This window comes from Cetorhinus maximus, chromosome 19 (genome assembly GCF_964194155.1).
Source record: "Cetorhinus maximus chromosome 19, sCetMax3.hap1.1, whole genome shotgun sequence".
Taxonomy (NCBI): Eukaryota; Metazoa; Chordata; class Chondrichthyes; order Lamniformes; family Cetorhinidae; genus Cetorhinus; species Cetorhinus maximus.
The window spans coordinates 28,647,522-28,663,048 of NC_135897.1; the positions used below are offsets into that span (position 1 = coordinate 28,647,522).

At 42.6% G+C, this 15,527-nt stretch overlaps 1 protein-coding gene across 1 annotated transcript; it reads right to left on the bottom strand.

Moving 5' to 3' along the window:
• Positions 1-5,261: 5,261 nt before the first annotated feature.
• On the bottom strand, positions 5,262-15,091 carry LOC144694064 (hepatic and glial cell adhesion molecule-like). Its single transcript, XM_078564424.1, has 5 exons — positions 14,746-15,091; positions 14,096-14,455; positions 12,613-12,894; positions 9,476-9,573; positions 5,262-6,616 (listed from the first exon to the last, which is right to left on the bottom strand). The coding sequence occupies exons 1-5, from the start codon at positions 15,089-15,091 to the stop codon at positions 6,602-6,604; spliced, it is 1,101 nt and encodes a 366-aa protein (XP_078420550.1). The 3' UTR covers positions 5,262-6,601.
• Positions 15,092-15,527: the final 436 nt, after the last annotated feature.

Genomic DNA, 15,527 nt, shown 5'->3' on the forward strand with positions numbered 1-15,527 from the left:
GGATTTTGGGAGAATAGGAGTGTTTAATCCGGAGTGTGCAGACGAGAACAGGTAAGAGGAGGTCTGAACTTGGTGGATTCTTGTGGATAGCCAGGGTACCCCTTCGGAGAGGTAAGGTACTGCTTTGGGTAGGGTCCCGCGATACATTTGGGAGAGGTAAGCACCCTTTGGGATTGTTAAAAGTCAGCATGATTATGCACTTTTTACACACACATTCATTGGATCTGTCAAAGAGCTGCCCAATTATCAAGGCACTGTATAAGAGCTGTCCATATGTCAAGGAATTGTCAAGAAACTGTCTAGCTGTCAAATCGACCCAGGAAGCGTCAAATCTGTCAAAAGTATCAAGGAAGTGTCAAAGCTGTTGACGTACTGCCCAAGGATACTCGGTGAGTTGGCATGGGGGGGGTGGTGGGTAAGGACAAAGGGTAGTGCGTGGGAGGGCATGGGTTGCCATGAGTTGGCACTACGTTGGCATGGGGCCGGTTAGGGTTATGGGTTGGTACAGGTTGGGCATAGGTAGTTTGTGTGTGGGGGTGAGTGCTGAGGGCTGTAAGGGTGTGTTTTGTTCAATTATTTTATTTATCTAAACACAGAGGCAGGCCTTGCGCCCATTTGCACGTGGCAACCTCCGCACTCGTTCTGGGGTGGCCCGCCTCGACTCCTGTTTCAGCTTCCCACACCTCAAATCCACCCCAACCAAAAATCCAATCCCTGGACTAACATTTTTAAAGGTCAGGTTCACCGAGTCGCAAAATCTCTGAACTGGGCAAACCTGGCTGGAGGGTGAAAATATGGGCCCATGTCTGTGTAATTTCATAATTGGCTCATTGAATTATTGGTTTTGCTTTAATTGGAGTTTGACTGCCTGCACACATTGTCTCTTGAAAGGACAATGCTTCCTTTGCAGTGTCTTTTGTTATCTGAATTTGCACTATTGCCTATTGCAAATTTATGTCATAACTTTTGCTGAGCTTAGCATAAAATATCTGATTTGACACTCTTCCAAAGCAGAATCTTGCAGCAACAGTTTAGTATAGAAACTTTTTTGATACTGGTCTTAACATAACTACTTGATTAATTACTATTTCTTCAATTACAACATAATTGAGGTACACTATTTGATCGATCATCTGTTACTGGCTGGGTCCAAATTATACAATAACCCTTAATTAATACATGTGAGTGCTTATAAAGTACAGAACGCAAATGTTAATAATAATAATGGAAAATAAGGAGATGGCAGATGAATTGAACCGGTATGTTGCATCTGTGTTCACTATGGAGGATATAAGTAACATCCCAGAAATAGCTGTAATTAATTTAATGGAAGGGAGGGAGGAACTCAAGAAAATTATATCACCAGGAAAGTGGTAAATCGTTGGAGCTGCAGGATGACAGGTTCCTGGATCCTGGCGGACTTTGTTCTAGGACCTTAAAAGAAGTGGCTAGTGAGATAGTTGATGCATTGGCTTTAATTTTCCAAAATTCCCTAGATTTGGAGAAGGTTCCATTAGATTGGAAAAGAGTGAATGTAACTCCTTTATTCAAAAAATGAGGGAGACAGAAAACAGGAAACTACAGGCCAGATAACCTAACATCTGTCATGGGAATAATGTTAGAAGCTATTGTTAAAGACTTTATAGCAAGGCACTTAGAAAAATTCATCTAATCAGGCAGAGTCAACATGGTCTTGTGCAAGGGAAATCATGTTTAACCAATTTATTGGAGTTATTTGAAGAAGTAACATGTGCTGTGGATAAAGGGGAATCAGTTGATGGACTGTATTTAGATTTCCAGAAGGTATCTGATAAGATGCCACATCAAAGGTTATTGGTGTAGGGAGTAACATATTGGCATGGATGGAAGATTGGCTAGCTAACAGGAAAAAGAGGGTAGGCACAAATGGACTGTTTTCTGTTTTTTAAAAATTCATTTACAGGAAGTGGGCATCGCTGGCTGGGTCAGCATTTATTATCTATCCCTAATTTCTCCTGTGAAGGTGGTGGTGAGCTGCCTTCTTGAACCACTGCAGTCCCTGTGGTGTCGGTACTCCCACAGTACTGTTAGGGAGAGAGTTCCAGTATTTTGATGCAGTGACAGTGAAGGAACGGCGATATATTTCCAAGTCAGGATGGTGAGTAGCTTGCAGGGGAACTTCCAGGTGGTGGTGTTCCCATGTATCTGCTGCCCTTGTCTTTCTAGGTGGTAGTGGTTGTGGTTTTGGCAGGTGCCACCTAAGGAGCTTTGGTGAATTCCTGCAGTGCATCTTGTAGATGATACACACTGCTGCCACTGTTCATCGGTGATGGATGGAGTCAATGCTTGTGGATGGGGTGCCAAACAAGCGGGCTGCTTTGTCCAGAATGGTGTCAGGCCTCTTGAGTGTTCTTGGAGCTGCACTCGTCCAGGCAATTTGAGAGTATTCCATCACACTCCTGACTTGTGCCTTCTAGATGGTGGACAGGCTTTGGGGAGTCAGGAGGTGAGTTACTTGCTGCAGGATTCCTAGCCTCTTACCTGCTCTTCTGGCCACAGTATTTATATGGCTAATCCAATTCAATTTCTGGTCAATGGTAACCCCCAGGATATTGATAGTGGGGGGATTCAGTGATGGTAATTCCATTGAATGTCAAGGGGCAATGGTTAGATTCTCTCCTGTTGGCAATGGTCATTGCCTGGCACTTACCTAGCCCAAGCCTGGATATTGTCCAAGTCTTGCTGCATTTGGACATGGCTTGCTTCAGTATCTGATGAGTCACAAATGGTGCTGAGCATCGGGCTTACCACCACCTTCCCCATGGCAATTAGGGGTGGGCAATAAATGCTGACCTAGCCACCGACGCCTGCATCCCTTGAAAAAATAAAAAAGTCAATGTGGTGTAGATACATCCACGGTACTGTTTATAGGGAAGGAGTTCCAGAATTTTAACTCAGTGACCATGAAGGAAGGCGGATACAAGTTAGAATGGTATGTAACTTGGAGAGAAACCTGCATGTAATGGTGACTCCAATTTGGGAGGAATTCCCATCCTCTGACCTGTTTGTGTAGCCACAGTATTTATAAGGCCGGGCTAGTTAAGTTTCTCGTTAATGGTAAACCCTAGGATGGTGATGGTGGGGGATTTGCCAATGGTAATGTTGTTGAATGCCAAGGCAGGATGGTTAGGTACCCTCTTGTTTAAGACAGTTATGGCCTGACAAGTGCATTTGCCATTTATCAGCCCAAGCCTGAATATTGCCTAAGTCTTGCTGCATGTGGAAACAGATGGCGTCATTATCTGAGGAATTACAAATGGAGGTGAACATTGTGCAAACATTGGCAAGCATCCCCACTTCTGACCTATGATGGAAAGGAGGTCATTTTTGCAGCAGCTGAAGATGGTTGGGCTTAGGATACTGCCTAGGGAATGCCTGTAACTTTTTAAAAAATTAATTTATTCAAGGCATATGGGCTTCGCTGGCTAGGCCAGCGTTTATTGCCCATCCCTAATTACCCTTGAGAGTGGGGTAGTGAGCTGCCTTCTTGAACCGCTGCAACCTATGTGGTGTAGCTACGCCCACAGTGCTGTTCGGGATGGAGCTGAGATGATTGGCCTCCAACAACCACAATCATCTTCTGTTATGCCAGATATGATTCCAACCATGATGAGCTTTCCTTGATTCACATTGACTTCAATTTTGCAAGGGCTCTTTGATGCCATACTTAGTTGAACGCTGCCTTGATGCCAAGGGCAGTCACTCTCACCTCATCTCATGACCATGTTTGGACAAAACTGTTATGGGGCTGGAGCTGAGTGGTCCTGGTCCTGGCAGAACCCAAACTGAGCATCAGTGAGCAAGTTATCAGTAAGTGCTGATTGAAAGCACTGTTGGCGACACTTCCCATCACTTTGCTGATGAGTGAGAGTAGACTGCATTAATTGGCTGGATTGGATTTGTCCTGCTTTTTGTGGACAGGGTATACCTGGACAATTTTTCACGTTGCCTGGTAGATGCTTTATATTTGGTTCAAGGAGAGTCATCCAAATGGAAAATACAAGTTACTTCAAGACATCCTATCTATGTAAAAGAAACACACTGAGCATTTTTCCATCATAGAATGTCTATGTTATGTACTGATGGTGCCCCATGGACATGAGGAATGGAAGACTGAGAATAGATTTTTGCTGTGGTAGGTTTTAATATTGAGGACATTTTGCTGTTAGCAGTTCTGGCCCTATTCTATGCAGACATTTTCAGCATTGTCCTCTAACTTATGTAGGAGGAATTCAGTCAACATATGAGAGTAGGGACACTAAGGGATCTGAAGAATCTTATCTTATGACCAGAATTGGATATTCAGGATGGAAATGAAATAAGATTTTTGATGTAGATTGATTATGAAAGCAAGTCGACTGAATTTAAAATATTAAACACATCTAACGTATGTAGGAGGGAGATTCAACTCATGAGATTGATTGGCATTGCATTCATAATTATGTTGTGTTCTCAGAATGTCTTCAAGTGGCACTATTTGGATAGTGTCTGGAAGTGGCACAATACAGGTCTAGATATGGATTTGTGCAGGGGCAGTAGTCTGCTGTCCAGTTAAAAATTACTTTAGGAATGTTTCTCGCAATATTTCTGCCAATATAAAATAGATAAGTTTGTGAGCAGATTCAGCATTTTTATCTCCAGCCTTTTCTGAGAGTCAAATGGAACAGACACAGACATCACATCAGCAGTGCAGTTGGACATGTGCAATAATGTACAAAACTGTATAAAAATTGGAAATCCACAAGCCCCACCACTGACCCCACCCCTCCCACTAATACAGATAAAGGTCCATTTGTGATTAAATAGGTGGAATTTATATTCCCCATATCGCTGAGTATCTTACCCCATCCAGGTCACTTTTGAGAAATGCTAAGTGGAACTCTATTGTCTCCCCACTGAATGATGGGAGGGCAAATTGACCCTTGCACATTTCCTCAAGGGTTAAAAGCATAGCCAACTGAACCTAGGGGGATACCACTTGCTGCTGTTGCTCTGTGGCAACCTGTTTGCTTTGACCACAAGTTATCACTACGTAACTTTGCATATACCAGCATACACTTTCCCCAAAGTAGAACCAAAGGAAGGGCATTGTGCCCAAGTTGGGAAAATTTGGTTTATCTGTGAATTCAGCAAAACTGGTCCAACTGGTCATTTTGGCAATAATTTAAGTTATTTCTGGTTCTCCACTGACTACATGGCAGCATCGGTGATCAAAAATATAAAACTTTCCCTCTGATTTAACAAGAATGACAATGCCATTTTCTTTTTGCAATGAGTTATTCAGTATTTAATACGCTACAATTAAATACTAACTAGTGCTTGGTGTTGCAAGTTTTATAATTGAAATAGGAAGATTAAGTTAAAAGTCACAACCCATTTCAATCTCTGAAGACGGTACTCCCTCCAAACCACATAGGCCAGTTGAAGAGGAGAAGTTACAATCCCCGGTCACACAGTGACCACAGAGACTCAGGCTTCCTTTAACTGGTTTTTTATTCAAGCATATGCAAGGGAGCCGAGATCATTCCTAAGAATGAAGACCCAGCTCCCAGATTGATTACATTTCATTACTTTTGTACTTTTTCTTATCATAATATATTTGAATACATCCAATCGGTAACCGACACACCGGTCTCATGCTAACTCTATCCTATTAAGTACATAAACATGTGATTTTGCTAACCAATTATTCTAAAGGCTGCATACATAATTATAATACATCCACTCAAAATTAAAACACGTACGCAAAGACCTTGGTTCTCACAGCTCAAGACTGTTTGTGTTTCATCAAAGCCCCCTCTTTGTCCATTGTATGTCTTGCCATATCTAAGCTAAAACCATCTGCCCCTTCCCTATGTGAGAGAGGAGTACACTTAATCTATTTTATGTCCTGCTTATGTCCTCAGCCTGACACTCAAGGCTGTGCAATGTTCATCTGGTAATCATCAACCCTTAATATGCTTAGCAGCCATGTCTGCCTGGAGATTTTAAGTGTTCTTCAGTAAATTCTTAGTGTTCTCTTTTAGCATTTTTAATTTTCCCCTAACAATCTCTAAGTGTAAACTTCATTTCAAAATCAAATCCAATAGTCACAGCATACAAGGAAAATAACGTATGTTTGTACAAATAATTAATGAAAAAATAATCATAGATTTGTTTACAAGCCCATAATTTAGTCAAAGACTGGCAATCAATATCTTACATCTATTTCCATTTTAAATGGAATAAGTTTTCAAATAATTAATCTTGAACAAAAAATTAAACATCTCAAATATTCATTCATATGTATGAGTAAAAAGTAACAAAACAAACTTATACAAAGTTAAAAGCAAAATACTGCGGAAGCTGGAAATCTGAAGCAAAAACAAAAATAGCTGGAAAAACTCAGCAGGTCTGACAGTATCTGCGGAGAGGAATATAGTTAACGTTTCAAGTCCATATGACTCTTCACAGAACAAAGTTATTCAAGGCTTATTTAATTGTTTAGCAAAAATAAATACATTTATTCAGCGAGTGTGGGACACACCATCACCTTTATAATTTCCCATGAATATTTCCTCGTTCAAATCTCATGTTCCTGTAAGATGAAATTGAAAAGTATAAAAATCACTGGTGTTTTTATGTGGCACCTTATCAACTGTCTTTTGGAAATCTTAGTAAACTCCATCTATTTGTTCCCCTACAACTACCCAATGAGCCTATTGGTAAAAGTTAGAAAACAGGAAGGAATTCATTAAAAAGGTGTCAGCCCTGCACATTCATGAGCTAACAAATCATGCCATAAGCATACCAATATTACTTCCTTTAAAAAATACATTGCTCTATCCGTAAATAAATTGCTTACATAACAGTTGTATCTTAATTACTTAAAATACTTTTTCATAAAATCTAAATATTGAGAAATTTAAATTTTCCAACTTTTCATTCCATATTTTAAGTTTGGTAAAATCTTTGTCAGTCAATCCTTCTTTCCCATCCCTAAGGCAGTGATGAAGAAGCAGCGAGTTATCTCATTTCCGCCAGCCTAACTCTGCACAGGTTTGATATTGAATCTTGGACCACTTTGGTCTGATTTAGTCCATATCCCAACCAAGCTAATAATTTTCCAACAGCTGCCAGAAAATCCATTGTTTTTACTTTTAAAACGTCCCCTCGTGTGCACAACCTGACCTCTAAAGTCAGCCACTGGCTCCCTTTATGGGAGGCTGGTCTAATATTCCCCATTGTTCCTTCCCTTCTTCATGGTCTGGAGCAAAATGGACCTGACAGAATTGTGGCTGAGGCATAATGACACTGTAGATAGTAGCACCACGCCTGGCCATCACCATTCACCTATCTTGAATATTAGTCTTGGTTTTTATTGCAAATGTGAAATTTACATTGGTGTATTTTTAATGTAAATACATTTCCTGTTCTGGAGATCAAGTCCAGTAGCGGGAGCAGAAGTTGGAGTGACTTCCACTGGAGAGTGGGGTGACTGAACACGGGAGATCCTGTGCTGTCCAGCGTATTAATTATACATTCACGAGGAGCATGTTGAATCTTGTGGTGGGGTGGTCAGGAAGTGGTCTGCCCAGCCATTACCCATTAGGCTTCAATGTCCGAGTGCCACATTCGAACGGCACACGAGCAGCCATTTAATCTGCCACTGTGCTCCCTGACTCTCTTTTCACCCCCCCAGCCCCCAAGACCTGCCCCGAACTCACCTCTCCCCTATGCCAAGCCTTGGCGCAGTTTGTGCTACAGGCAGCTGGTATCTCTCAGTGAAGGTGTGAAAGGAAGGCAAAAGCAGCGTCTACTGAGGTAAATGTCCAGGGAGATGTCTAACTCGCAAGGTGCACACCACTTATGTACAGTCGTGAAAGTGAATGTTCTAAATTCCCACTGGTGGGGCAGTTAATTTGGAGGGAGAACAAGATTCCTGCATGTTGGTCTTTTAATCAGCATTCATGAGATGCAAATGGGGTTCCCGACATAGCTTCATGGGACACTCGACCTGTCTTTAAGCTGCTCTGAAAGTAGGGAGAACAAGATTCCAAACTAATTTCCCAGCGTCAGGAAGCTGATTTTTGATGTCCTGCCCAATCTTGCTCCCCTGCCCGCTACGATTCCCGCTGCTGGCAGGAGCGGAAGATTCTGCCCAGAACTCTGGTCAGTCAAAGAATAATTTGATTTACATTTTTAGCCTTTTGACTGTACTTCAAAGAAGCTCATGTTCCCACTGCTAAATTAATGTCATTATAGGTAACTCTGATTAAAGGGAACAAATATTACTTAGTAGTGTGAAATGTTGTAACCTGTGATAATTGACCATTGTGTCTATATGGATTCTGATAGTAGATTGATGTCTGACATAAATTTGCCTTTGTTGTTTTGTGTAAATAATGGATATCCAATATATGTGAAGGCAGTCAATATCCCAAATCAACATACAGCATCTGCCCACACTCAATGTGAAGAGAGCTAAGTTTCCACACAATTTCTCATTTGCTTTCCATTGTCTTAACTGTGCTCTTGCATCTTTGATCATGAATAATTAATCCTGTATCATCATAGGATAAGATGTATAAGAGTATATCTTAAAGAGGATCTTTAAGCCTTCTGGAGTTATTCTTTGGTTTCTGACGTTTGTCCAAATGCAAGAACTGTGTTAGTGTGTCTAATGATGACCTGTAGGAAATTGTGGTTTTACAACTAAAGAAACACTGAAAATTAACTTTTAATTAGTTTTTACTAAAACTGACCTGATTTTAACTGCCAAAACCCTGATGCTTGAAAAAGCTGAACAAAGACCTTACAGACTATTTTGATATTTATTATGGAATGATAATCATTACTCTCACTAATGATCATATTCCACTAATATTAGTAATATTATACTAGTAATTCTATTCAGTAGCAGTACTTATTCCACTAGGCGATATTTGCTTAATAATTTCACTGTTCTTTATAAATTGAAGTAATTGTTATGTGACATTTTCCATCTTTCAAAAGACTAAATATATAGTGGGGATCCTCCATAATCAGTGAACAACCTGATGTAAACAGTCCAGGGTTGTGCTTAACTATGCTCGTCAGAAAGCATTCCACAGATTTGTTCATAAGGAATATGATTCGCGTAAAACAACTCTGTCACATTATTTCAGCCAACCTACTTTCATTTTAAAAAATATTGTCAGAATTCCACAGTGTGACCTAAAGCTCTGTGTACTTTGGAATTCAGTACCAGACCACTGCTGGAAGGAAAAAACATCCCTGATATAATAACCTCTTCATGTTTTCTTTTGATCAGCCGATAATTGTTATTATCATTCCTTTAATTGATTTACAAAAAAAAGTGTATCTACAAATAGTGCTACACAACGAAGTAGCAGATCACTGGATAGCATCTTTGTAGTTTTCTGTAGTTTATACTAATTTGAAAAGTGGCACTTACAGTTTGTTGGTTGAGAGTATAACAGAGAAGGTACAGAATGGTTGGCACCAGAACTACCACCCCCAAAGGGGCCAGGAACACCAAATGGCTTCTTTTACCTAAAATAGATGCATAATATTTTATGAAACAGGAGGCCATCCAGCTCGTCATGCTCATCCCAGCTCTCAGAGAACACTACCTACTTATCCCATCCCACTGAGATAAAAACAAAAAACTGCGGATGCTGGAAATCCAAAACAAAAACAGAAACAGAAATACCTGGAAAAACTCAGCAGAACCTGTTGAAGGGTCATGAGGACTCGAAACGTCAACTGTGCTCTTCTCCGCCGATGCTGCCAGACCTGCTGAGTTTTTCCAGGTATTTCTGTTTCTGTATCCCATTCCACTGCTCTTTCCCCATTCTCTTATAAATATTTATTTTTCCCAACTTTCATCCACTGCTCTTTTAAAAGTGATTCTGGATTCTGCTTCTACAAGAGTTTCCAGTTAGCAGCCATGACATGGTGCGGCAGACATGGGTTGCAGTCCCAGAAGAAGTTCAATGACCTGCTTTACTCAGGAAAGGTGACTGCCATGTTGGCATGGGCCAGTGTGCAGAAGTGTTAAGGTGTGGCTGTCCCTCCGTGGGCCTTAGGGGTGCTAGAATCTGAGTGTCGATTGTCAATGACGCCAGAGCTGGCCAAAGGGTGATCCCTGTCAGCTTGGACTGAGTGCCTTGTGGCTCGAGGGCCACGACTCGGATGTGCCCTGTGAGGTGTTCCTCAGCTGGGGTTGGCCAGGCTGCAATGGCGCTGCAGGTAGAGAGTGGACTAATCAATGCTCCTCTGTCCTTTCAGGAGAAGATGAGCCATAAACAATCAGAGAGGTCATGGACAGGCGGAGGCCCCCACCCAACCTGCTGCTGCTCACCAGGTTTGAGCAGGACACCCTTGAGCTGGAGAGCCATCGTGCTCCACGTGCAAACAGGCATGGCGAGGCTGGGGTGTCAGACGAACGTAAGAGTGCATTGCACAGAGGTGAGAGTTTCTGAGTGTGCAACTATTCTAATGCAGTCTTTTCATTGATGGGAGCCTCAAACCTGGAGTCCCCATTGATCACTGGAAGACGATGGCACCATGATGCAGATCTCCATTGTCTCACCAGGGTGCCTGGCAGGGTGAGTGACAATGTGATGAGTTAAAATGACGACATGTCCTTGTTCTACCTTGGACTCGCCAGCACGCAGTCGCTCTGCAGACCCCTAACGCCGGAGGACCACCGGGCTTCATTTGCACCTGCTCACACCTTCCCTCTCTGAACCAGGCGCCAGCGCAGATACCAGCACCACAGTGGACATTAGATCGGTGGCAAGAATGTCGGTACACATTGGTGAGTGAACATCACACTCACTTGAGGTGCAGGCAGAGGCAGAGAGTGCCCATGGCGCTGGCAATCGGAGGAGAGCTGGGGACCGGGATGATGCCGGGTCGAAGGCAGATGATGAACCTCTGGAGTCGTTCATTAGGCAGCAGATGCTGGATGCCCAGCGGGATGTGTGGGAGGATATGGCGGAGATCCATGAGGGTCCATGTGCCATGGTCTCTGTTGTGGAGGAGTGCATGCGGACCATGAGCACTGCATTGATCCTCATGGCCGAGCACACTGCCTCCTCCATTGAGACAATGGCGATTGTCATGGAGAGGCAGCTCCAGGGGCAGAATGAGGGGTTCTTGGGGTTGCACTCAAACCTGCAAGCCCTCACACAAGCTGGGGCACTGAAGAATCTCAACACCTGGGAGTGTCTCAGGATATAAGCAACATGGGAGCTGCCTGGGTACCTTGCACAAACTTGCAGAATCAGCATCCTATGGTCACACACTATCTGCACGTTCATGGAGTGGAATCTCTTCCTGTTGACGAAGGCACCCGGCTCACCCGGTGACACCTTGATGAGTACAGTCGATGGCACCCTGGACACGAGGGAACTCAGCAATCACTGCAAAGCCTTTGGCTCACTCAGCGTGGCTGGCCTCACCCATACGGTAAATAAAGGTCAGTACCCGTCTGAACAGAGCTTCTGTTACCAGCTTGTTGCAACTGTGGGCAGTTGAGTGGGAGAATCCACACAGATCCCTGGAAAGAGCCGGAGACATAGAAGTTGAGCACCGCTATGACCTTCAGAGCCACTGGCATGGGGTGTCCACCCACACAGTTGGAGCTGATCTCACCCTAATCATCTAACAAATGGAGGTCATGGTCTCCATTGAGAGGCGGAGCCTCTTTCAGCATTGCACCTCAGACATATTGAGGTAGCTGCATCGCTGCCTGTAAACCCTGGCAGCAGGAGTGTCATCTTCTGCAGCCTCTCCCATCTTGGACTTCTTGCTGGCCCAGCGCCCCCTGTGCCTGCGCCTCTCCTCCCACAGGCCTCGCCCCTGGAAACTGCATTGGGACACCTGGCCTCCTCTCCCTTCTGTCCCCTCTCTTCCTCCTCAGAGGAGATGCCTCCAGCGGAGATCACAATCCCCATTACCTGGGTAGCAGAAAGCTGTCTGATACCTGGAAGGGTCCGCATGGTCAAAATCCTCTGGGGGGCCTTGGAGACACCAATGAGTCCTGAAAAGAAGCCTAACAATGAAGCCCCAACAGAGATGAAGCTGCCAAGTACCAATAAACAATCAACAGCGAACTCTCTCAAAAACTCCTCGCTACTCACATTGGCGATGCTGCTGACCCTTTTTTATCCTGCCCTTGGATGAGGTTTTGCAAAATGTCAGCTGTCCGTCCGCCTGTCTGTTTTGCCCGCTCGACGAGCGTGAAATCACACAGGCAATTTACCTTAATTGCCCTTTTAATGGTCTTAACTGTCCTTGTAACTGATGGCGGGTGTGGCTCTGACACCCGTGCGCACCCGCAGACCGAAATATCGCTCAAGTGCACGATGAGGTCGGGACGCTTGCCCGACATCATCACTCGCTATTTACACTCGAGCAGGTCGGACGCGAGCCCGACTGCTCAGTGAAAAATTTTGCCCATGGATATAGAGGAATGTATGTGTCAGAACAGCATCACTGCACATTCTCAGCTGAATTCCTGTGAAGGAAAACTGTAAATAAAGTGTTTCTGTTATAGTTTATATAATTTTTCTAATTTCTCACCCTTGGGATTGGCCCAGTCATTTGGGCTGACAGTGAAATCGATGCTGGTTGCATTGCTGACTGGGTTTTTTGCAATGCATCTGTACACATATTGGTTCTTTTCAGTAACAGAGTCTATTACGAGCAGCCTCCCATCATTTGTCTCATTCAGAACTCCAGACAAGGACACTTTTTCCCAGTGAATTGTGGCATTCGTTCCATTGGAAACAGAGCAGTTCAAAATGATATTTGGTGAACTCTCAGATTTACAAAGAATCGCTATCACAGGCTGGGAAACTGGTTCTGAAATACACAAATAATGATTAATCTACACGACAGTCATTGCGCTTTAAAGTAATTCATTTTGGATGATTCCCTGTGAGATATTTCTCAGTGGCGTAATAAACCAGAACACAAATGCAAGGCTTTCCATTTTGTTTTGTATTTTAAACAGAGTAATGTTAAAGCCTGAAGTTCCAATATAATAGAAGTCCTGATATTAACTCATGCATTGTTTAAGTGCTTCACAAATGCATCCAGTTTATGGATTACGTAAGAGGCAATGGATTTTTTGGGTGGTATAATGTTAGAATTGTCATATGCACCAGGAATTCTGCTGCTGAGAATGAAAAAAAAAGCAATCCAAATTAGCTTTCCAACTTGCTTTAATTAGTCATGTTCTGATGGTATATATTGTATTGTCAACATCAATAAGTCAGCTAGTGAGCAATACAGGTGGTATGAAGTTCAACAATTGGGTTCAATCAATTTCTGAATGTCAAGGCTTTGTTTTGTGTAGACTGTTTCGCAGAACCCAATTTGTCCAAAAACAGTGACAGAAAATGTTGCCACCATTATCGAGACTGTGTTTTGATTAGGGGGTAGTTGAAATGCTAAAGAAATATTTCCCATGAGGAATTTGCTTTGCTCTTAGCCACTAAGGATGTAATGCCACCCTCAGTAACACTTCCTTTTAAACAAGGGCCTGAATTTTTCGGCTGACGGGGTCTTGCTTCCTGTCATTCGAAAAGTTCCCCATCGAATCCAAGTACTCCCCAGCCATTTCATGCTTGAATGAGTGTTAAGTGGCTGCAGGCGGGACTTCCACCCCTCACTCGGAAGGAAGTCCCGCCTTAGAGAGCTGCTGGCCAATCTTCAGGTTTGTTTGGGGCGTTGTCAACCTTGGCTAGTTTTACACGTGTGAGCTGGAATCTTACAGAATTTGCCTGTAGAGGAACCTGGGTTCAGAGGGGTGTTAATGATCAAATTAATTCTTTTAAGTGTGTTGCAAATGATATGTTGATGTAAATGTACATACTGCATTACTGATATTATGTGAAGGTTTTGACCCAGTTCTTTACTTCAAACAGAAACTATTTACAATGATCAAAAACAATTTACATCATGACCCCTTTCAGGCCTCAATGAAAAAATTGATTTTGTAATGTTATGTTGTTATGTGCAATCCTCAGAGTTAGCAGAGGTTCCAGTATTAAACACTTACCAAATACTTTCATCCTGAAAGTACTTTCATCACGGTTTTTCAGTTCTGTCCCGTAGTAGTCAATGTGTATTTCATATTCTCCTGTGTCATTAACATGTACATCATTCAGTGCCACGAAATCTTTGTAGATTGTAACTCTGTGTTGATACAGCGGTTGGACAATATGCAGCTTCTTCGTATTACTCGATTTCCATGTTAAAATCTTAAAGGTCCGTGGAAATTTCAAACTAAATGTTAGTTCATATTTATCTGTGCCTTGGTACTGTATAGGGAACAGGACCTGTTCTCCTGCAGTAACATTAGTAATGGTATGAGGTTCGAGGCGTAATGCTTCTTCACACACTACAAACAAATGGAATACTGGAAAACACAAACATAAATTGCACACATTAGTTTTTAGTTGTTAGTCATGCTAAGTGAGGTTGAAGGGAAAGGTAGGTAAAGGGTTTTCTTTTTGTGCTTCAGTTTGATGGGACAGTAGAATGGCTTGATCTTCTGCGGCAAAGTCAGCGATGTGTCTACAAAGTCAAGGGGTGCTTGGTGAGAGCTGGAAAGGTAAATTTGTTAATGAAAGTTGAAGTTCTCCCTGTGCTGATAAGCTATGTGATTTGAGCAGTTTCAGCTCCAACAATAACACTGTGGACACTTACTAAATACTTGCATCTTGAAAGTGTTCTCATTATGTTTTTTCAGTTCTGTCCTATTGTATTCAATCTGTATTTCATATTGTCCAGTGTCATGAACCTGGGCATCATACAGCACCACAGAATCTTCCTGGATTCCAACTCTGTCTTGATACAGTGGGTACACAATGTACAGCTTCTCTGGATTATTCGACTTCCATGCTAAAATCTCAAAGGTTTGTGGAAATCTTGATCTAAATGTTACATTATACTGATCTTCTCTTCCTTGGCGCTGTATAGGGAACAGGACTCGTTCTCCTGCGAAGGCGTTAGTGAAGGTATCAGGTCTGGCAAGTAATGTTCCTCGACACATTACACACAAAGAGAGTACTGGAAAACACGAGCAGAGATTGTGCACGTCAATTTTTTGTTGCTGGTCTAAGAACAATAAAATGTATCAACTTGAGATGGATGAGGGTGGAGGGTTGAGTTTGAGTTTTTTACGTTTGAGTTTGCTTCAAGACAAAATACCGAGAAATGGGAGATTATAATAGGATCAGTCCTCTGAGGCAGACTCAGTAATCTGTCAATTTAAACCAAGGGATTCACTGGATAGAGGTGCTGGTAAGCTATGTGATGTGGTCAATTTCAGCTCCAACAGTAATTCAACGGACTCTTATGAGTGAGGTAGGTTTCCGACCCTTTGTCTTTCCATTCAGCACCTATATCCTGTGAGGCTCAGTTAAGCGGATATGTTCCTATGGACAGAGAGGTTCACTCTTTCGGAAGATAATGTTACATCTACATGT